The 24,700-nt window shown below is 43.6% G+C and overlaps 1 protein-coding gene across 2 annotated transcripts in view; it reads right to left on the minus strand.

Annotated features, from left to right (window-relative positions):
* Positions 1-24,700, minus strand: part of HGF (hepatocyte growth factor) — a 262,687-nt gene that overhangs the window by 81,677 nt on the left and 156,310 nt on the right. For both annotated transcript variants that reach the window (XM_075342579.1, XM_075342578.1), the window contains exon 9: positions 5,003-5,130. In XM_075342579.1, the coding sequence (XP_075198694.1) occupies positions 5,003-5,130 (128 nt within the window). The remainder of the gene's footprint in view (positions 1-5,002; positions 5,131-24,700) is intronic.

Consider the following 24,700-nt stretch of genomic DNA (forward strand, 5'->3'; position numbering starts at 1 on the left):
CACTGACCTAGTATACATTTCAGGTAGCCCTGAAAAGGGCTTTTGTGTTATTCAGAGCTCTAAACACTCTCCCTAGCCGCTGCTCGCTCTGTCCCTATCCTGATACAACACTGGGTCCGGATGCAATGTGCCCAAAATGGTAGGTAAAGGGCTGTTATAGATCCTATGGTGCTGCACGGCCAGGCAATCACAGTAATGCCACAATCAAGATGGCTGCGGAATTACAGTGATTCGTTAAGAAGCCCAGCATGTTTAGTGGCTGCAAATCAGGCACCAAACCTGCTGGGTGGGACATACGAATATCGTAAGGCGAATACACAAAAACTTGCAATGTAACGAGTAACCTGAATAACATACTATCCATGCGAGTAGCGAATAGTAATGATTACACTCGCTCAACCCTAGTTGTAATAGATCATGTTGGTGTAATGTATTAGGGTCTCAAGCTTTTGTCCATAAAATTGATCCTTCATGCTGCAATTATCTATATAGGCTGAGCGAGATCAATATTTGTGTATTTGCAAAAAGAAAAGATGATGACTTGATATCTATGTTACTTTCGTTTCAAAAGTAACTGCAGTGCACAAATGAATCAGTTAAAATGCAGATTTGCCATATATGTATAATTATGAAGACTCATATGAAATTCTTTATATTTTAAGACTTGTTGGTATATCAGTACAAGGATGATACTGCATTATATGAAATTCTAGATGCATATTTAATGTGAGTGTCTCATCATATTAAAATGGTAGCATTGAAAACTGCTTGTAAAACCAGATTAATTTGTAATTTATGTATTACTAAAAGAATGTAGACATTTTTAATTCTATAGTTTACAGCTCATTGCCATGGTTACCAGCCACTTCAGTGGTGACCGGTTTCATAGGCGCTTGCAAGCTCTTCTCTAAAGCTGGCCAGATCATGTCCAGCATCAGTACACCTTTGCCTCTCCCATGCCGCAGAACCTGTGCTAATAGTATTGGAGAACACACAGATCAGGCTGGCAGCTCACTCATTCTGGTGGCCCAAATTGTCAATTAGCCCTTATGAATTGTCACTTAGCATTCAGGAGACCTAGAGATTGAGGAACAGTGCACCCCTGAAGATATAACTTTAGATGCCTTAAGGATTTGTTGCAATTTTGAGATAAAGCCCATAAATATGTTTTGCTTTAACTGTTACTAGGATAATAGCATGTAAACATATTTCTCAGCTCCTTTGGAAATGGCATAACTAGAGATGAGCTAACCTGAGGTTCGGTGTTTACTGTTCATACCAAGCACAGACTTAACAAAAAAAAAACAGAGTGTGGGTTCTGAATTTAAGTGCTCTACAAATACAAACCACTAATGTGAGCATTGCTGTGCTCGTCTACACTCGGTGCTCAGCACAGTGTGAGCCGCTTGCAGTGTTTGAACAGCTCGCACTGGGGGTAACAACAACATGATCGGATATAGTGTGAATTAAAAAAATGGAAAAATCCCACCCATTCACACCTGGAAGTGATCTGTTTATGGCTGGCTGCATGTGGGATGAGACCGGAACTGCCAATTAGTGACTTCGATTGGGGTTCAGGTCAAGTCCAAGTCCCAAACCGAATTTTATCTAAAGTCCTGCTAAACCCGCCGAACCAAACTTCCACAGGTATGCTCATATCTAGAGATAACTTACTGCTAAGTAGGGAAACGTCATCAATAACTAGAACAAAGGTGCCATAAAGATAGTATGCCATAGCACCCTTACTTATTTGCACAATATTATTGGGGATCTTTGTGAGTACCTGCAGTCAGCCATCCACTACTTAATTATCCTAATAATTTATTATCCATTTCAAGTTCTACCTGCTTCTGAAGGTTTGTACGATTGATCAGATAAAAAGTAATATACAGCTTCCTTTTATTTTTTTTCAGGGTAGTAAATTACATGACATATTGTAATGTACACAGTTTCACATGCAGATCTCATGCTTGTCATATTTACTGTGACCTCTCTCACACTCATCAAATTTAAGCCTCCAGCTAAGTCTAGCTACTGGGATCTTACATCGGGAAAAATATCATTTTGTTTCACCGTTTCCATTTTTTTTTGTGCAAACTGATATGTTGCTATTCACCGCTTTTAGTATAACTATTGCTTTATAATATCTGAAGAAATCCGGCACTCAAACAAAGATGCGTGCTAATAGGTGCTTTAATATAACTCAGCGTGTTTACAGGAAGTAATTTTGACTTTTCGGTCTTCTAATATGACCTTCATCAGAATCACACTATACAATGAAAAAAAAAAACAAAAAAAAATGTTACATATGGGAAAAACATTCACCAATGTCAAAGTCCAAAATTAATATATGGGATTTTTTTATATATATGATATAATTATTAAAATATATCAAAATATAATAATGGATAGCTCAGTATAGGGGGTGAAAAAAACAAAAAATAAGCTGCAAGGGGAACCTTAATTATGCATACATATGTATATAAACATATACATTCAGACAAAAGAACATTGTGAGAAATGAATAGAGAAAAATATCAAAGAGATTAAGGGCGGCTTTGCATGTTGCGACATTGCACGTGCGATGTCTATGGGGTTAAATCGAAAGTGACGCACATCCGGCATCGCAGTCGATATCGCAACATGTAAAACCTTTTTGATACGATGAATGAGCGCAAAAGCGTCGTTATCGTATCATCGCTGCAGCCTCCGACATTTCCATAATGCCGATGGTGCGACAGGTGCGATGTTGTTCCTCGCTCCTGCGGCAGCACACATCGCTATCATCACCTACCTGCCTCCCGGCTGCAATGAGAAGGACGGAGGTGGGCGGGATGTTTACATCCTGCTCATCTCTGCCCCTCCGCTTCAATTGGCCGCCTGCCGTGTGACGTCGCTGTGATGCCGCACGACCCGCCCCCCTAAGGAAGGAGGCGGGTCGCCGGCCAGAGGGACGTCGCACGGCAGGTATGTGCATGTGAAGCTGCCGTAGCGATAATAATCGCTACGGCAGCTTTCACTAGATATTGCACGTGCGACGGGGGCGGGACTATTGCTGCAGCATTGGTAACACATTGTTACCGATGTCGCAACGTGCAAAGCCCGCCTAAATGTTTATCTTGGAAAATAAGGTCCTATGCAATATAAATGAAACCATTTTTTCTTAGGGCAACACCCCAGATATCAGGGCCAAGTCTCAAAAAGAAACAGAGTACACTTTAATATAATAGATATGAGTAAACAATTCATCTTACCAGAGTTTAGTCAAAAGTTATAAATACACCACAGCGCAGCGCGATATGGAAATGCGAGCACGTCACCAGGGAGATGCGCTGGTGTAAGTATACAAAGGGGAGCTTTTTGAATGTCCCGACTGCATAATTAAGGTTCCCCTTGCAGCTTATTTTTTGGGGTTTTTTTCACCCCCTATACTGAGCTATCCATTAATATATTTTGATAATTATTTCATATATATAAAAAAATCTTATATATTAATTTTGAACTTTGACATAGGTGAATGTTTTTCACATATGTAACGTATATATATATATATATATATATATATATTTGTTTTCATTGTATCGTGTTGTTCTGATGAAGGTCATATTAAAAGACCGAAACGTCAAAACTACTTCCTGTAAACACATGTTCACACGCTGAGTTTATTTTAAAGCACCTATTACCATGCATCTTTGTCTGAGTGCCGGATTTCTTCAGATAATTACATTAAGGATTTGGACCCTATCCAGGCACCAAGTATAGCAGAGTGCATACTTTTTTGATTATAATATTGCTTTATATTAAGTATAGTTTATATCAAATTTTAAAAAGCTGCACAAAAACAAATTTTCCTAACTTAATATTTTATTTGAAGTCATTTAAAACTTTAGACGAGATTCACTTTTTAATCTAAGAAAGTTTAGATTTATAATTTCTTTGAAACAATGAAGTCATGCCCAGAAATACTATTTACCAGCAGATATAGGATTATTCTGCAGGTAAATAGCCTGGCTTTCTTACTGGCACAAGATGAATTTATATCCTCCTTGCGGCTGCTCACTTCCAGTCATAGGGTGATGTACTATAATGTGACTGCAACTTTAATCACTTACTGGTATTTTGATTGACTGACTGTCTCTCTGCACATATATGCCGCACACACACACTGCAGAGCAGGCTGTCAATCAAAGTGCCAGAGTGATTACAGCTATGCTCATAATACATTGAGTTACTGTAACCTCTTCCTGCAATGTCTCCATACCTAGAAATGATCAGCTGAAGAGAGGATATAAAAGTTAGTTTTCTCCTTGCAGCCGCTGCTCCTGGAAAGCAACATAATTCCTCCTTCACACGTCCGTGCCAAACACTAACGTTTGTACGGTTGGTGGTGAAGGTGCATATGTGTGTGCATGTTTGTGTTTTATGTGTGCTGTCCCTGTGCTGTCCGTGTGACATCCGAATAGCACACAGACAACTTGAGCTGGTATACTTACCTGCCTCTGACTCTGCTGTCTGTGTCGCTGTTGTTACTTCTGAACCAACAGGAGAGACTATAAAATTCTTTATTTTTATGTCACCTGTGTTGTCTCTAGTACATGTCACACTAATGTCACAAGGATTACATCAGTGTGCAGTCCGTGTGACACCCGTTCTGCTGACAAAAAATGAACATGTTGCCGTGTAGAATATACAGACACGCTTGTGCTCCACGTGGACACATGGCCCATGTCAAAACACAGACATGTGCGCATACCCATTTATTTTAATGGGTCTACATATGCCCGTGTCTCCGGTATGTGTGAAAATGGACGTTACACAAACCAGAGGCACGGATGTGTGAAAGAGGCCTAAAATGATTTTAAAACTATTTACCTGCAGATTAGCCCTATATCTGCAGATACATAGCATTTCTGGATGTAACAGGCTTCATTTAAGTGGAAAACTAAAACTGTTTCATTTTAAGTAACATATGCATAATCATAATAGAAAACCATTCACTTACCTTGATGATTAGAAGCTTCACATTTAGGGATTTGCGAACAGTGACCTATACGAACATTTGGATCTGTTGTGAAACACCATGGGTACTCTGATCCATCTGGATTTCGGCAGTAATTTTCACTCAAATCCCTATTATTAAGAGTTAAAAGTGCATAATTATATTATTTGCCTTAGCAATATATGATTGTAACAATAAATAAATATATATATATATATATATATATATATATATATTGTTTTTAATAGCTGAAAAACATAAAGGATATACTCAAAATGAGTTTAACCATGGATCTAATCTCAAAATGTTCAAATTCATGTGAAACCGCACATTTAAAGAAATTTAACTCAAAGTTCTTTGGAAATTGATCCATTCATCTCTAACTAGTAGAGCATGTAGTCCGTCAATCCTGTCCTTACACCAGACACTTCCACCAGCCCCTGTTTCCCAGAAATCTTGCAACGTAATTTCCAATTTTCAGATCCTCACATACTGTTACTTGAAAAAATATTCAAAGCTTGTGAAACTTTCTGCATATTTTGACATTACACTTTATGAAGAAGGGGAAGTGTCACAATCAAAAATATATAACCCTTAAAAACTCTTTTATTAATAATAATTAAAATCCACAAACCCTTGTGCAAAATGTGTAGGAAAAAGAAAGGGAGGAAGGTAAAGTTCTTACCCTATTTGATACCCCTCCCTCCTGTCCACTACCTACCGCGGGGGTTGGCACCCTAAATATACGAAAATGGCGCCCCCACTCAGCGGTGGCTGGCCCTAAAAAATCCCTAGATAGACCCTCAATATAGTCATGAAAAATAGATAAAGTGGAGGGTTATGGGAGGGCACATTCAATCTTAGTGGACAGAAATACTAGGACACATATATCCGGCCGATAGGCCTTGACTATTTCATGGAATTCCGATGTACCCTGGAATGATACTTGATCAGATATAACCTAATAATATAGATAGTATTCTCAGGGACCCGGAATAACCAAATCAACTCACTATGCAGAGAGAGTACTCCAATAGAAAATGATATGCATATTGGACTAAGTGCATAAAGCAGTGCAGAGTGCAATATGATGTATAGGACTCAGACATACAAAAGCTTCTGGGGCTGTCTGCTTCCTCCAGACAGACGGCTTATATGCCCCAGGAAGCCGGTCTAGGTGTCATTGCATTTGCACATACAGATTGCATATCAAAAAACCACCAGGTGGTACCACCCGGGTTAGTGCATAAAGAGATAGTCAGGCACTTAGCTCATCGGGGGTCATGTGATTGTCCCAGAATTGCCCTGGAGTCACCTCGACGCGTTTCTCCGGCCACGGATCTTCAGGAGGCTCGATAAATAACTTGCCAATCGTTAGCAGGACGGCATGATGTCTGGATAAAGGGGGAGACCTGATAGACTGAGGTCTCCTTTTGGCTTTTGCCAAGAGTGAACCGCCCCCACCTCCAGCCAATCCGTCCACTCCGCTCCCTCACCCACAGGCACACCCCCCCCAACACCCCACCTCCCCCCCTCCTCCCCTCCCCCCCTCCACGTCCAACCACCATCTCCCTCCGTATGATGAAAAGGTAAAGTTCCCATTCAGATGTACTCACTCTATTCCTATGTCTATGATGGCATTTGATGGGACTACGTCTCAGCATGCAATCGAGTGTTAATACACTCGTCAGATCTGCATACCCAGGTCGTATGCGAAGTCAGGGAACGCCCCCCTGATGCGTTCCACCATCGGACGCCGCTTGCGTTCCACACCCGCATCACGGGGCGGAACCGGAAGTGGCGTCACTCGGCGAAACCGGAAGTGGCGTCTTGCAGGCATTCACGGCCAATTGGAGATCAGGACGGCCGTGCAAACAATGCAAAGACAGGGGGAACGCCTCAGCCATTCACCCAATGTGACGTCACCTGCTGTTATTATCAGAGAAAGCAGGGAATACAGAATCGTCACGTCTCTAGACCAATGCGTACCCTGCATAGTATTAGCAAGTCGGGATGACCCAGATAACCCATCCGGGGTGTGCTATGATCATAGTACTCTCAGTGGAGGGACAGTCCTCATCATAATAGCATTTGTACACTGACCGATTGTTATCAGTGTAGGTGAGCACGGGGATTCTCATGAGGAGATAAAACCCCCTATTAGAAAGGAGATAGTCTCCTTTGGATTGTGAGAGATCGGGAGGGGGGGGGGGGAGGGGGAAGAAAGAGGGGGGACAGAGGGAGGACATTAGGGGAGGGGAAGGGGGGCGTGGGGGGGCTTGGGCGCCCATGTAAAGCGAGGAGCAGGTATGTGGGACGGGGGAGTGAGGTTAGTCACCCCTGACACAGATTATTGTTGATGCCACATGTTCCTTGTGGCATGAATTAAAACATTACCTCCCTATTACGGGATTCAGACCAGCAGACCACAGGGAGCCCTAACACAAACCCAGGCTTCAAAGAAAGCAGGCATATGAAATCTGCTCATTCAAACCCCCAGGGTGTACAGACTCCATTCTAAAAATCCATTCGCATTCTTTTCTTAGAAGGGCCTTGTCGTGATCACCACCTCTGGGATTCTTATTGACCACCTCAAGGACCTGAAACGTAACCTCTTGTATGTTACCCCCATGATGAAAATTCATGTGCCTCCCCAAGGGGGTGTCTCGTTTGTTGCGTATGTCACCGAGATGTTCTCCCACCCTTCTACGCAGCTCCCTTTTTGTCTTGCCTATATAGTTCAAAGGACATGAACAGGTGGCCACATATATTACTCCCGTCGTCTTGCAGTTAGCAAAAGACCTTAGGAAGAATTGTTTTCCATTCTTGGCACTCCTCACGTATTTCGCCGGTTTCATTGAATTACAGTATGAGCAGTCTCCGCACCTGAAAAAACCGCATATGCCCCTGTCCAACCACGTACCGGGGGGCTTAGGTCTGATGTAACAACTATGGACCAATCTGTCCCTAAGAGACCTACCCTTTCTGTACGTGATGCTTGGTTTCTCTGAAATCATCTGCTTCAAATCGGGGTCCAGAATCAAGATGTCCCAGTGTTTTTTAAGGACACTGCGGACTCTTTCATTTTGACAGTCATATGTGCCGATCAACCTGGTGATGTCATCCTCCTCTTTTCTCTTACTTCCACACCCATGTAGAAGTGCCATCCTGTCCTGTTTCTCTGCATAGACTCTGGCACAGTGTAGTACCTTAGAGGGGTAACCTCTGTCTACAAAACGCCTAGTCATATCTTTGGCTTGGGACTGGAAGGTTTCCATAGTGGAGCAATTCCGCCTCAGCCGAAGGTATTGACCCTTAGGGATACCATTCCTTAATGGGAATGGATGATGGCTGTCCCATCTCAGAATGCTATTAGTAGCCGTGGGCTTGCGGTAGGTGCTGGTGGAGAGGATGCCACTAGGCTCCTTTTTGATAATTACATCTAAGAATGGCAACTCCTTCGTATTCACCTCATGCGTGAAATGAAGGTTCAGTTCATTTTTATTAAGTGACTCTACGAACCTCGTGAACAGAGTGCTGGAACCTGACCAAAGGACAAGGATGTCGTCTATATATCTTGACCATAGCAAGATATGCGACTGCCACCAGTGGTCCCCATCCATAAAGACGACGGTTTCTTCCCACCAGCCCAGGAAGAGGTTTGCATACGAGGGAGCACAAGGGCTCCCCATAGCAGTCCCCCTGAGCTGGTGGAAGTACTTACCGTCGAATTTAAAGAGGTTGTGATGTAATACAAAATTCAGTAGTTCCAGCAAAAATTGATTATGTTCCCTATGTTCCCTGGTTCGTGTGTTAAGATAGTACTCGGTCGCCTTCAAGCCTAACGCATGGGGTATGTTACTGTAGAGGGCCTCTACATCAATAGAAGCCAATATGACATCCTCCCCAACCGTAATGCCATCCAGCCTACCCAAAAGGTCGGCTGTGTCGCGTGTGTACGACGGAAGCGAGGTGACAAAGGGACGTAAAATTTCGTCGATATAAATACCGCTGTTTTGGGTATACGAGTTCACTCCCGAAATGATAGGTCGGCCCTTAAGCACCTCCAGCCCTTTGTGGACCTTGGGTAAGGTATAGAAAGTCGGCATAACCGGGCAATTGGGTTTCAAAAAATCAAATTCACTGTTAGTTAATAGACCAATCCCTCTTGCCTCCTCTAGTATCAAGAGCAAAGATGTCATATACCCATTTAGAGGATTGGAGGAGAGCACCTCATACGTGTGTCTGTCTCTAAGGATGCGATGGCACATCTCTAGGTATCTTTCATGACTTAGAATCACGAGATTACCGCCTTTATCCGAAGGCTTTATTATTACATTCTCATTTTTCTCAAGATCCTGCAGTGCTGAAAATTCATCGTCAGTGAGATTACGATCTAAGCCATCGTTTCTACGGGGAATCTTTTTAAGGTCCCTTTCCACAAGGTTGGCAAAAGCCAAAAGGAGACCTCAGTCTATCAGGTCTCCCCCTTTATCCAGACATCATGCCGTCCTGCTAACGATTGGCAAGTTATTTATCGAGCCTCCTGAAGATCCGTGGCCGGAGAAACGCGTCGAGGCGACTCCAGGGCAATTCTGGGACAATCACATGACCCCCGATGAGCTAAGTGCCTGACTATCTCTTTATGCACTAACCCGGGTGGTACCACCTGGTGGTTTTTTGATATGCAATCTGTATGTGCAAATGCAATGACACCTAGACCGGCTTCCTGGGGCATATAAGCCGTCTGTCTGGAGGAAGCAGACAGCCCCAGAAGCTTTTGTATGTCTGAGTCCTATACATCATATTGCACTCTGCACTGCTTTATGCACTTAGTCCAATATGCATATCATTTTCTATTGGAGTACTCTCTCTGCATAGTGAGTTGATTTGGTTATTCCGGGTCCCTGAGAATACTATCTATATTATTAGGTTATATCTGATCAAGTATCATTCCAGGGTACATCGGAATTCCATGAAATAGTCAAGGCCTATCGGCCGGATATATGTGTCCTAGTATTTCTGTCCACTAAGATTGAATGTGCCCTCCCATAACCCTCCACTTTATCTATTTTTCATGACTATATTGAGGGTCTATCTAGGGATTTTTTAGGGCCAGCCACCGCTGAGTGGGGGCGCCATTTTCGTATATTTAGGGTGCCAACCCCCGCGGTAGGTAGTGGACAGGAGGGAGGGGTATCAAATAGGGTAAGAACTTTACCTTCCTCCCTTTCTTTTTCCTACACATTTTGCACAAGGGTTTGTGGATTTTAATTATTATTAATAAAAAATATTTTGACATTACACCCACAAATTTTATTTTATTTTATTGCAATTTTATTTAATATAACAACACTAAGTAGCAAGTGTTGTAAATGAAATGACACATTGTTTTCTAAATATTTTACAAATTTAAATCTGAAAATTGTGACTAGCATTTGTATTCATCCCTCCTGGGTCAATACTTAGTAGGACCACTTTTCACTGCAATTACTGCTGCCAGTCATTTGGAGTGTGTCTCTACCAATCTTGGACATCTATAGGCTGACATTTTTATCCGTTCTTATTTGAAAAATAGGTATAGGCCAATGAGATTGAAAAGAGGCATCTATGAAAAACAATTTCAAGTCTTGCCACAGATTCTCACTGTGCTTTAGGTCTGGGCTTTGAGTTGGCCATTCAAAGACATGAGCTAAACCATTCCTATGTAGCTATAGGAGTATGTTTAGGGTCCTTGTCCTACTGGATGGTGTACCTTTGTAGCAGTCTCAAGTCTTTTGCAGCTGCCCTGTATTTAGCTCCTTCCATCTTCCCATCAACTCTGACCAGCTTCCCTTCAGTGCTGAAGAAAAGCATTCCCACAGCATGATGCCACTACTCTGTTTGACGGTGGGGATAGTGTTTTCAGGATGATGAGCAGTGTTAGTTTTCCGCCACACATAGAATTTTGCATTTAGCTCAAAATATTCTACTTTGGTCTCATCTGACCAGAGCACTTTTTCCACATGCCAGCTATGTCCCCTATTTGACTTTTTGAAAACTGACAAAGGGATCTCTTAAGGATTGCTTTCAATAATAGCTTTCTTCTTGAAACTCTTCCAAAAAAGGCCAGATTTGTGAAGTATACAACTAAAAGTTTCCCTGTGGGCAGATTCTTACATCTAAGCTGGGGATTTCTGCAGCTGATCCAAAGTGATCCTGAGCCTCTTGGTTGCTCTAATTAGTGTTCTCCTTGCTTAGGATGTCTACTTAGGTAGACAGCCATGTCTTGGTGGGTTCGCAGTTATACAATGCTCCTTCTATTTTAGGATGATGGATTAATAATGCAGGAGCTGGAAAGCTGGAAAGAGAAAATCAACGCAGATTGGGTCTTACCCGGGTAGAGATCGGGTGGGAGATGAGAAAAGAGGTTGCTCACCTGGGGTCGTTGTATCAATCACAACCACTGTTAAGGTATGTTGAAGAGAATTCTTGGCTGCTGCAGTGCCTTAGTTGAATGTTCAAAGGGAGTAGGAGGTGAAGGGGTTAACCAGGTTGCATCTGTGTTTTTATCCTGAAGAAGGAACTATTGCTATAGAAATAAATCACCATATTTTCCAAAGATGTTTTCAGTCTGATACATCATACAGCAACGTCGTGGTTAACCCTTTCACCTACTACTCCCTTTGAGGATGATGGATTGAACAGTGCTCCATGAAATGTTCAGGGTTATTTCTTTATAACCTAACCCTACTTTACTATTCTATGTAACTTTGTCCCTGACTTTTTTGGTGTGTTCCTTGGTTTTCATGATGCTGTTTGATGCTTGATGTTCTCAAACAAACCTCTAAGGTCTTCAAAGAAAAGCTGTAGTTATACTAAGAATAAATTACACACAGGTGGATTCAATTTACTAATTAGGTGACTTCTGTAGGTAATTGGTCATTCAAGATTTTATTCAGGGTCATCAGACTATAGGAAATTGAATAAGAATGCACTTCACAATTTTCATAGTTATATTTTTAAAATATGTAGAAAACCATGTATCATTTCCTGTATACTTCACAAATACTTGCTACTATGTGTTAGTATGTTTCATCAACTCACCATAAAATACGTTTATGTTTGTGGTTGTCCCATGAAAACTTGGATAAAAGTTCACTTTACATGAATACTTTTTCAAGGCACTGTACTTCAGTAGAATTACAATGGCGTTTGTTGCTATCGACAATGAAACATTTGTTTCTATATAGTAATTGTGTTTACCTTCTAGGTAGGAATACTTTTTCTGCTAATTTCATAGTTTTCATTATATAAGGAGTTTTAACTATACTTTATTTTTATGCGAAAGAACATTTTTAATACAAATTAAAAAGAATAATCTACATGGCAAAGATTAAAAGCAATGATCTTGCTTCAAAGTATCAAATTAATAATGGTTATCTGTCAAGTAATCTATGTAAAACATCTACTAAAGCAGAGTCGAAAAGCAAATAATTTTTATAAAGTAACAAAATGAAAAGAGATTTGGTGATTTAAAAACGTAACTATGTTAATATGTCAAACCCTTTAAATCACTACTTATTTCTGGCAATTCACAGAATGCTAACAAAAATTCATAGACAGCCTACAAACATTAAAACAGAAAAAAAATGCACTTGTATTTTTCTCCTAATCTTCCAAGAGCCATAACTTTTTTTATATTCCCTGTGACATAGTTATAGGGGAGTCAGATTTTTATGTGGATAAGTCGTAGTTTTCAATGACCATCCTCATTTTACCATAAAGTTGACTGAGAAAGAGGAAGACATTCCAAAATAGGGATGAAATAGTGCAAAAAAATATAGTTGTGCCAGTGTTTGGAGTTTTTTTTTTATGGTGTTCATTGAGCTGTTTTTGGGCGGAAGTGCATGACCAAACAATGGCAAATCTGGTATTTCTTTATTCTTATTTTTTCGCTTTTAACACATGGTTCCAATAACTTTTTAAGGCCCAGTCACACTAAACAACTTACCAGCGATCCCAACAACGATACAACCTGATAGGGATCGCTGGTAAGTTGCTAGGAAGTCGTTGGTGAGATGTCACACTAAGTGACGCTCCAGCGATCCCACCAGCAACCTGACCTGGCAGGGATCGCTGGAGCATCACTACACGTGGAAGCATGCTGCGCTTGGTAACTAAGGTAAATATCGGGTAACCAACCCGATATTTACCTTGGTTACCAGCACACACCGCTTAGTGCTGGCTCCCTGCACACCTAGCCACAGTACACATTGGGTTAATTACCCGATCTGTACTCTGCTACATGTGCAGGCAGCAGGGAGCGAGCTTCTGCGGATGCTGGTAACCACGGTAAACTTCGAGTAACCAAGAAGCCCTTCCCTTGCTTACCCGATATTTACCTTCGTTACCAGCGTCCGCCACTCTCACACTGCCAGTGCCGGCTCCCTGTTCCCTGCACTCCTAGCCATAGTACACATCGGGTTAATTACCCGATGTGTACTCCGGCTACGTGTGCAGGAAGCAGGGAGCCGGCACTGACAACTGAGAGCGGTGGACGCTGGTAACGAAGGTAAATATCGGATAACCAAGGAAAGGGCTTCTTGGTTACCCAATGTCTACCTTGGTTACCAGCGTCCGCAGAAGCCGGCTCCCTGCTCACTGCACATTTAGTTGTTGCTCTGTCGCTGTTACACACAGCGATGTGTGCTTCACAGCGGGAGAGCAGCAACTAAAAAATGGTCCAGGACATTCAGCAACAATCAACGACCTCACAGCAGGGGCCAGGTTGTTGCTCGATGTCACACACAACAACATTGCTAGCAAGTCGTGCCTCAGCAGCGATGTTGCTAGCGATGTTGCTTAGTGTGACGGTACCTTTAGTTTTCTAGATCAAAATTTTAAGTAAACAAGCATGCCACATATTTTGTTATCCCTTTATGTATAACCTGGGAAACGTGGTTTAAACTTTTTTTATATATATATATATATATATATATATATATATATATATATATATATATACATATATATATATATACTTTTATATATATATATATATATATATATATATATATATATATATATATATATATATATATATATATAAATATACAGTGCCTACAAGTAGTATTCAACCCCCTGCAGATTTAGCAGGTTTGATAAGATGCAAATAAGTTAGAGCCTGCAAACTTCAAACAAGAGCAGGATTTATTAACAGATGCAAAAATCTTACAAACCAACGAGTTATGTTGCTCAGTTAAATTTTAATAAATTTTCAACATAAAAGTGTGGGTAAATTATTATTCAACCCCTAGGTTTAATATTTTGTGGAATAACCCTTGTTTGCAATTACAGCTAATAATCGTCTTTTATAAGACCTGATCAGGCCGGCACAGGTCTCTGGAGTTATCTTGGCCCACTCCTCCATGCAGATCTTCTCCAAGTTATCTAGGTTCTTTGGGTGTCTCGTGTGGACTTTAATCTTGAGCTCCTTCCACAAGTTTTCAATTGGGTTAAGGTCAGGAGACTGACTAGGCCACTGCAACACCTTGATTTTTTCCCTCTTGAACCAGGCCTTGGTTTTCTTGGCTGTGTGCTTTGGGTTGTTGTCTTGTTGGAAGATGAAATGACGACCCATCTTAAGATCCTTGATGGAGGAGCGGAGGTTCTTGGCCAAAATCTCCAGGTAGGCCGTGCTATCAATCTTCCCATGGATGCGGAACAGATGGCCAGGCCCCTTGGCTGAGAAACAGCCCCACAGCATGATGCTGCCACCACCATGCTTGACTGTAGGGATGGTATTCTTGGGGTCGTATGCAGTGCCATCCAGTCTCCAAACGTCACGTGTGTGGTTGGCACCAAAGATCTCGATCTTGGTCTCATCAGACCAGAGAACCTTGAACCAGTCTGTCTCAGAGTCCTCCAAGTGATCATGAGCAAACTGTAGACGAGCCTTGACATGACGCTTTGAAAGTAAAGGTACCTTACGGGCTCGTCTGGAACGGAGACCATTGCGGTGGAGTACGTTACTTATGGTATTGACTGAAACCAATGTCCCCACTGCCATGAGATCTTCCCGGAGCTCCTTCCTTGTTGTCCTTGGGTTAGCCTTGACTCTTCGGACAAGCCTGGCCTCGGCACGGGTGGAAACTTTCAAAGGCTGTCCAGGCCGTGGAAGGCTAACAGTAGTTCCATAAGCCTTCCACTTCCGGATGATGGTCCCAACAGTAGAGACAGGAAGGCCCAACTCCTTGGAAAGGGTTTTGTACCCCTTGCCAGTCTTGTGACCCTCCACGATCTTGTCTCTGATGGCCTTGGAATGCTCCTTTGTCTTTCCCATGTTGACCAAGTATGAGTGCTGTTCACAAGTTTGGGGAGGGTCTTAATTAGTCAGAAAAGGCTGGAAAAAGAGATAATTAATACAAACATGTGAAGCTCATTGTTCTTTGTGCCTGAAATACTTCTTAATACTTTAGGGGAGCCAAACAAAATTCTTGTGGTTTGAGAGGTTGAATAATAAATGACCCTCTGAATAAACTTTTCACAATTTAAAAAAAAAAGTAAAAAAAGAAATAACATTCTTTTTTGCTGCAGTGCATTTCACACTTCCAGGCTGATCTACAGTCCAAATGTCACCATGCCAAGTTAATTCCGAATGTGTAAACCTGCTAAATCTGCAAGGGGTTGAATACTACTTGTAGGCACTGTATATATTTTTTTTACTTTGTTAATACAGTACAAGTAAAATATATCTTTGTACCGTGTTAGCCAGTAGAGATAAAAATAAAATTGTTTAAAAGAACTGAAGTTCTCAGTGGTTGGTACCTTTTTAATGGCTAACTGAAAAGATGGTAATAATAGCAAGCTTTTGAGACTACTCAGATCTCGAAAGAAAGAAAGAAAGAAAGAAAGAAAGAAAGAAAGAAAGAAAGAAAGAAACTCGAGTAGTCTCGAAAGCTTGCTATTATTACCATCTTTTCAGTTAGCCATTAAAAGGTATCAACCACTGAGGACTCTCAGTTCTTTTAAACATTTTTTTTTAATACAATACATCATAAATGTGAGTATACCACTCATTTTTGTAAACATTTAATTATACCTTTTTAATGGGACACCAGTGAAGATACGACACTTTGATACAATGTGAAGTAGTCAGTTTACAGCTTGTATAACAGTGTAAATTTGTTGCCCTCTAAATAATTCAACACATGGCCATTAGTGTCTAAACCGCTGGCAACAAAAGTGAGTACACTCCTAAGTGAAAATGGCCAAATTGTGCTCAATTAAACATTTTCTTTCTCAGTGTCATGTGACTCCTTATTGCTACAAGGTCTCAGGTGTGAATGGGGAGTGAGTGTGTTAAGTTTGCCGTTATCGCTCACACACTCTCTCATACTGGTCACTGAAAGGTCAACATGGCACCTCATGGCAAAGAAATCTTTGAAGATCTGAAAAAAAGAATGTTTCCGTTACTTAAAGATAGTCTAGGTTATTAGATGATTGTCAACATCCTGCAGCACGTGGCTAACACCATACAGTGGTTTAACAAGACAGGTTCTACTCAGAACAGGCCTTGATCAACCTAGGAAGTTCAGTCCACATGCTCAGTGTCATACTTAAGAAGTTATCTTTTTATAAATAATGGTATCAGTGCTGCCAGCATTGCTGAAGAGGTTAACTGGTTGAGGGGGGTCAGTCTGTCAGTGCTCAGACCATATGCTGCACATTGTAACAAGCTGATATGAATGGCTGTCATCCTAGAAAGAAATGTTTTTTAAAGATGCTGCACAAGAGAACCTGCAAACAGTTTGCAGAAGACAATTAGACTAAGCACTGGAACCAGATGATGTTTAGCTTATGTGTCGGCAACCAGGTGAGGAGTGCAAAGACAAGTGTGTCTTGCCTACAGTCAAGCATTGTGGTGGGAGAGTCATGGATTAGAGCTGCATAAGTTCTGCCGGCTGTGGGGAGCTATAGTTCATTGAGAGAATCATGAATGACAACATGTTCTGTCAAACTATCCCTCCAGTGAGGAAGGAGACAAACTCTAGCGCCACCTATTGGAAGTAGCAATCCTAAAAGTCAAAAGTGGCTTTTAAAACAAGCCTTTTCATAAGACTTAGGATTTATACCAGATCAGAAACCCAATTTGCAGGCACAGTATTTTGGGGTGATTGCCCCTCGTCAGTGCAAAGTGTGAGTATCTGATCTGGCTGATGAGAAGCTATGTAGAGACTACGGGGAAGACAATTCTCCTTATGGAGACCTGACAAACCAGTCTGGCAACCAGTGAGGGGACTTATAGCTGCAATGCCTCTCTGGGAATTATTCAAATTGTCCCTCCAGTGTGAAAGGAGGGATTGACTTTTAGGACTGCTACTTCCAATAGGTGGCGCTAGAGTTTGTCTCCTTCCTCACTTTTGTGATATACCATGTTTTCAATTTTTTTGATTTTTGCTACATATTTTTGCCCCATATGAAGCTTGAAACTGAAATATTTGATAATTTGTTTTATATACTATAATGGTAGATATTAATATTATTTATTTGTTATAAAACATGCCACAGGCCACAAGCTTGATTTCATAGCTGTAACAAGATAGCAGTTGTGGAGGCTTTTAGCATACCCAAGTCAGCCACGGCAACTCATTGACTTCTGGTAATTTTGTTTTGTGGGGATGATTGGAGACGGAAAAATTGCACCAAGCATTTGAGTAATTTAAAAGCTGTTGTGACAGCATTGAATTGGTTAAATAGCTGGGATTAGATCTAATTAGTCACTACAGTAAGCAGGCTGGTACGGACAGTATAACATGGCTGACACCTGCCAGGCTAAGCTCTGCTGGTGTGTACACCTGCACTTGAGATGAAAAGTATTATACATGAAGTATTATGTTGGGAAGAGGTTAAAGTCATTTATAATGTAATAGGGTTGTCCGCGTCAGTTAATCTTCTTCATGAAGTTGCTGTTTGGTAGAAAAAACAAAGGGCTATAGTCACTGTCTTTAGTCTAGCCACTGCTGCAGGTTTCTGAAATTGGCTGCAGTGCTGATGTCACATCATCAGCTAACCAATGAGTGGTTGCCAGTGTAGATGGAATGCCCCACCCACAGATGCTGAGCTCACTGTTTGAAATGCTTTTTTATAGGACCTCAGCAACAAAGCCAATCTTACACAATGGTAGTGGCAAAGCCTCAGCTGTAGAGAATGGCATGGTGCGTACAGCATGGTTTGTGTTTTTTATATACCAGAAGGTATTCAGGGAGGGAAATTTACAGAAAGGGGACAACCCCTTTAAGTTTTGGCTTCCATGATGGTAGAGGTTTAAGACTCTTTATGAAATGTGTATTTTATTTAGGATATCAAATACTATTACTTTTCCCTTATTTTTGAAAGGTTTCTCACAAGTCTTAGTGAACACACAGTAAACTCTTGTGGATTTAGAAACACTTAATTATTGAAGAGGTAAGAAAAAGTGATATGTAGTTTTTAGCAAACTCTATTCCCAGAGAAGCATGTAGCTTGCTCCAATCAGCTCAACAGTCCACTATCTATACATACAAAGCTATAAATTATTCACTATGTGACAGGTATGCATATTAACAAAATAAATGTTGTTAAAATGTAAGAGAAAGCTATATTAGCTCTTAACTTACATTATCTAGCTCCTCGTTCATAGCCTTAGAGTTCAATATATAAATCCAATAACATGTCATCAATAGCCTGTGCATTCAGCTGCTTCCTGTCTCATTCTCTACCAAAGCTTTATATGAGCTATGACTTGAAAACTGAAGAGAACTCGTGATCTTATCTGCTACATTTTAAGCCCCTTAAATTGCCAATTTTCTATACTTTTAATTTTATACAATTATCTATGTTGTGTGCGGAAGCAAACCTGCTCTCCTTCCCCCATGGGCATGCATATCCCATACTCAGTGAACTCATATAACATATTTAAAGAGTAGCAATGCTTTGATGTGAGTTGTGTTGCACATGACTCATTTTCCAGGTATGACTCATTTTCTTTTCAATTTGCTGATATCAAACATTTACATGCCTATCAGCAACCAATTAGGCCACATGAATAACCCCTTCATGACATCCGCTGCACTGGTATGTCGATGAAGGAAGTGAATTCCTGTAAACTACTGAATATGTATGGTGGTACGATCATGGCATCGGGGAAATCATCAGCAGGTATCAGCTACACTACAGTTCAAAAGTTTAGGGTCATTTAGATATTTCCTTATTTTTGAAAGAAAAGCACATTTTCTTTCAATTAAGCTAACATTAAATTAACCAGAAATACACTCTATACATTGTTAATGTGGTAAATGACTATTCTAGCTGCAAACGTCTGTTTTTTAATGTAATATCTACATAGGTGTATAGAGGCCCATTTCCAACAACCACCACTCCAGTGTTCTAATGGTACATTGTGTTTGCTAACTGTGTTAGAAGGATAATGGATGTTTAGCAATCCCTTGAAAACCCTTGTGTAAGTATGTTAACACAGCTGACAATAGTTTTGCTAATTAGAAAAGCTATAAAACTGACTTTGCTTTGAGCTAGTTGAGAATCTGGAGCATTACATTTGTTGGTTCCATTAAACTCTCAAAATGGCCAGAAAATAGAACTTTCCTGTGAAACTCGACAGTCTATTCTTGTTCTTAGAAATGAAGGATATTCCATGCAAGAAATTGCCAAGAAACTAAAGATTTCCTACAACCGTGTGTACTACTCCCATCAGAAGAGAGCACAAACAGGCTCTAACCAGAGTAGAAAGAGAAGTGGGAGGCCCCACTGCTCAACTGAGCAACAAAACAAGTACATTAGAGTCTCTAGTTTGAGAAATCGCCGCCTCACAGGTCCTCAACTGGCAGCTTCATTAAATAGTACCCGCAAAACGCCAGTGTCAACATCTACAGTGAAGATGCTACTCCGGGATGCTGGCCTTCAGGGCAGAGTGGCAAAGAAAAAGCCATATCTGAGACTGGCTAATAAAAGGAAAAGATTAATATGGGCAAAAGAGCACAGACATTGAACATAGGAAGATTGCAAAACAGTGTAATGGACAGTTGAATCAAAGTTTGAGGTGTTTGGATCAAACAGAAGAACATTTGTGAGATGCAGAACTACTGAAAAAATGCTGGAAGAGTGACTGACGCCATCTGTCAAGCATGGTGGAGGTAATGTGATGGTCTGGTGTTGCTTTGGTGCTGGTAAAGTGGGAGATTTGTACAAGGAGAAAAGGATTTTGAATAAGGAAGGCTATCACTCCATTTTGCAACTCCATGCCATATCCTGTGGACCACGCTTGATTGGAGCCACTTTCATTCTACAACAGGACAATGACCCAAAGCACACCTCAAAATTATGCATGAACTATTTAGGGAAGAAGCAGGCAGCTGGTATTCTATCTGTAATGGAGTGGCCAGCCCAGTCACCAGATCTCAACTCTATTGAGCTGTTGTGGGAGCAGCTTGACCATATGGTATGCAAAAAGTGCCCATCAAGCCAATCCAACTTGTGGGAGGGTCTTCTGAAGGCATGGAGTGAAATATCTCCAGATTACCTCAGCAAATTAACAGCTGGAATGCCAAAGGTCTGCAAAGCTGTAATTGCTGCAAAGGGAGCTGTCACAAACCACCAGGGGGGTCACTCAGAAATCCCCCGCGCTGGCTACCAGTACGTCACAATCGGGGGGTAACAAGTGGGGGTCACCCCTCCTTTATACCTCCCGACCGACAGACAGAGCACGTGACGCGCTCTCTAGCGCCCCTCTTATAGTCAGGCCAATTATGGAATTGCCCGACCATAAGCAAGGAGGCCGCTATACTACTTATGCCGATTATTGAAGGGTCCCCGGTGAGAGTAAGGTATATATTCCCCCGACCTCCGCGGGCGGAATATATAAAATCTCCCCGAATCTCACTGGCCTCCCCACAATAATCCTTGGCACAATTCGCTGCCACCAACCGATTTACGGTAACTATTAGCCGAACACACAGACGTGGGATTCAAGATCGAGATAACAGAACAGCCCAAGATTAATTATATAATTTAATCAGCCTAAAGCACACTAGAAACTACAATATATACAATAGGGAATCTACAGAATATACATATGTCAGAGTACAGTTACAATCAAAGCATGGGTTACAAACAGGCATACACAGTTCCAGCAGTTACCTTGTTGCGTCTGGCCACAGGGGGGCGCTGTACCCAGGTTTCTAGGATCCTTCCCACAGATGTTTCCTACACGTGCCCCCAGCGAAAAGAACCCTGGAAAATGGCCGAAGTAGGGTTATCAACCTGGGCAGATCCAGATCCCCTCCTACCTTAGTGACCTCAGAGGGAGCACTGCTCCACCCCTGGCTTGAGTTATGGACAATCCACAACATGGAATATGGGCCATAACTTTGCCTGGGAGCGTCGTAGGCGGACGCCAATGCTCTCATTGTGACAGTTATGAACTTAGCTACAGAACGAGGGGACTCATGACCTGTCTGCCAGTTCCCCATTCGCTGATATCACGCCTGGGGCATTTCCCAATGTCCTGCTCCCATAAAAAGGGTGTGCCGGCATCGTCCGCATGCGGAGACACCATTTTTATGGTTGCCATATTTATCGGAAATATGGCTTGCGAGATATGAACCATTTTTTACTGGAGTCGTTCTGTCTGCTAGTTCCATAGCCTTGCTAATGAGATACAACTCTTGTTACAGGGTGACGGCAGGGAGTCATCCTGTGTCCATTGTTCCCACACCACCTCATCTCCATATCACAGGAGATGGCCATGGGATTTGTTGCTAAACCAGTTGTGTGAAGGAAAGGGGGGGTGACACCAGGAGAGGGCTTCCTGACATACTTGAATATCATGATTTATCGTCATATCTCCGGATTTACCTCACACCTCCCCCCTTTTGAGGGCGCTAGGGGGCAGCACACTCCGGTGTTCCCCCGTGCGCCCGTCCGCGACCTCTCCTTGTCGGGACAGCCCGTCTGCGTTACCGTGGTCACGGCCCCTTTTGTGGCGAATGGTGAAGTTGTATTGCTGGAGCGCAAGGCTCCATCGCAACAATCGCCCATTCGTCCCAGAGACGGTGTGCAACCAGCTGAGGGGATTGTGGTCCGTCTCCACGATGAAGTGGCGCCCGTATAGATAGGGTTGCAGACGCTGCAGGGCCCACACTATGGCCAGGCACTCCTTCTCCATCGTGGAATAGGCAACTTCCCTTGGTAACAGCTTCCTGCTCAGGTACAAGACTGGGTGCTCTTGGCTCGCAGAGTCCACCTGGCTGAGCACCGCACCGAGGCCGAAGTCACTGGCGTCGGTCTGTACTACAAACGGCCGCGTGAAGTCGGCTGCCTGTAGCACGGGTGGGCTGGACAGGGCGTCCTTTAGGGCCCGGAAGGCTGTCTCGCAGTCCATTGTCCAATCGACTGCAGAGGGCAGCTTCTTCTTGGTGAGGTCCGTCAAGGGCTTTGCCAGGCTACTATAGCATGGAACAAACCTCCTATAGTACCCAGCGGTCCCCAAGAAGGACATCACCTGCTTCTTGGTCCTGGGGGTGGGCCAGGATGCGATGGCTTCCACTTTCTCAGGCTCGGGCTTCAGTGTTCTCCCACCTACCCGGTGACCGAGGTACTGGACCTCGCTCATGGCCAGCTGACACTTTCCCGGCTTGATGGTCAAACCTGCCCGGTGGATCCGCCTGAGCACCTGTGCTAGATGCTCTAGGTGGTCCTCCCAGGTGGGACTGAAGACGGCAATGTCATCCAGGTACGCGGCCGCGTACCCTTCAAGTCCCTTGAGCAGGGTGTTGACCATCCGCTGGAAAGTGGCAGGGGCATTCCTCATCCCGAATGGCATCACCGTGGACTCGTACAGTCCAAATGGGGTAATAAAGGCAGAGCGTTCCCTGGCCTTGCGAGTCAGGGGGATCTGCCAATATCCCCGGCTCAGATCCATGATGGTCAGGTACTGAGCCCCGGCCAACTGATCGAGCAGGTCATCGATGCGTGGCATTGGGTACGCATCGGCGACCGTGACCGCATTGAGCCCCCTGTAGTCCACGCAGAACCGAGTGGTTCGGTCCTTCTTAGGGACGAGGACTACAGGCGAGGCCCAAGCGCTGTTGGATGCCTGGATCACCCCCAGCTTCAGCATCTCGTCAATCTCCTGGCGCATGTGTTGCTGCACCTCCAGGGAGACCCGATATGCTGAACGCCGGATCGGGGGATGATCCCCAGTGTCCACGTGATGGACAGCCAAGTCAGTCCTTCCGGGCTGGTTGGTAAACAACCCCCGGAAGGGGAGGAGGGTGGCCCACAGCTGGGACCGTTGGTCTTCCAAGAGCTGGTGGCCAACCTCCACATCCTCAATGGATCCGCCTGCCCTAACCTGGGCTAGCATATCCAAGAGGGTTTCCGCTTCTCCCTCCTCGGGCAGGTTGCACACGGGGAGCGCACATGCCTCCCGCTCATGATGTGCCTTCATCATGTTCACATGGAAGGGCTTCCGCCTTCCACGGGCAGGGTCCAGGGTGACCAGGTACGTTACAGGGTTGAGCTGCTGGTACACGAGGTATGGGCCTTCCCAGGCTGCCTGAAGCTTGTCCTGTGGTACGGGGACCAGTACCCACACCTTTTGACCCACTTGGTAGGTCCTCTCACAAGCGTTCTGGTCGTACCAACGCTTCTGATCGGCCTGGGCTTGAGCCATATTGTCGTGTACCAGTTGTGTCAAGGCCTGCATTTTGTCCCGGAAGCGCATGACATACTCGATAACCGACACTCCAGGGGTGGCCAAATCCCCTTCCCAAGCCTCTTTCACCAGAGCCAGGGGGCCCCGCACACGTCGCCCGTACAGGAGCTCAAACGGTGAGAATCCTGTTGAGGCCTGTGGAACCTCCCGGTAAGCAAATAACAGGTGTGGGAGATACCGCTCCCAGTCACGCCCATGGGAGTCGACCAACATCTTAAGCATCTGCTTTAAGGTGCCATTGAACCGCTCGCACAGGCCATTAGTCTGTGGATGGTACGGGCTGGCCACCAGATGTCGCACCTGGACTTGCTTACAGAGGGCCTCCATCAGCTGGGACATGAATTGGGTCCCCCGGTCGGTGAGCATTTCCTGGGGAAAACCCACTCGGGAGAAAATCTCCAGCAATGCGGTGGCCACCTTGTCAGCCCGAATGGACGACAAGGCCACTGCTTCTGGGTACCGGGTGGCATAGTCCACTACCGTCAGTATGAAGCGTTTCCCGGAGCTGCTGGGGATGGCCAGCGGGCCGACCAGATCCACAGCCACCCTCCTGAAAGGCTCATCGATGATGGGCAGAGATACCAGTGGGGCTTTGGGGCGTGGCCCCGCCTTCCCCACTCTCTGACAGGTTTCACACGAACGGCAGTAGGCAGCCACATCGGCCCCCATTTTTGGCCAGTAGAAATGCTGGTTTAACCTGGCCTTGGTCTTAGCGATCCCTAGGTGTCCGGCCATCGGAATCTCATGTGCGATCCGCAACAACTCCGTCCGGAACGGATAGGGTACCACCAACTGTCGGTCCCTGGGCCACGCCTCCGGTGAACCCTGCTGGACCGTGGCCCGGTACAGCCGTCCTTGGTCCCAGACCACTCGCTCCGGGTCCGAGTCCGAGGGAGGCTGTGCCGCCTGCTCCTTAAGAGCTTTCAGGCTGTCGTCAGCTTCTAACG

This window comes from Anomaloglossus baeobatrachus, chromosome 4 (genome assembly GCF_048569485.1).
Source record: "Anomaloglossus baeobatrachus isolate aAnoBae1 chromosome 4, aAnoBae1.hap1, whole genome shotgun sequence".
Classification (NCBI taxonomy): Eukaryota; Metazoa; Chordata; class Amphibia; order Anura; family Aromobatidae; genus Anomaloglossus; species Anomaloglossus baeobatrachus.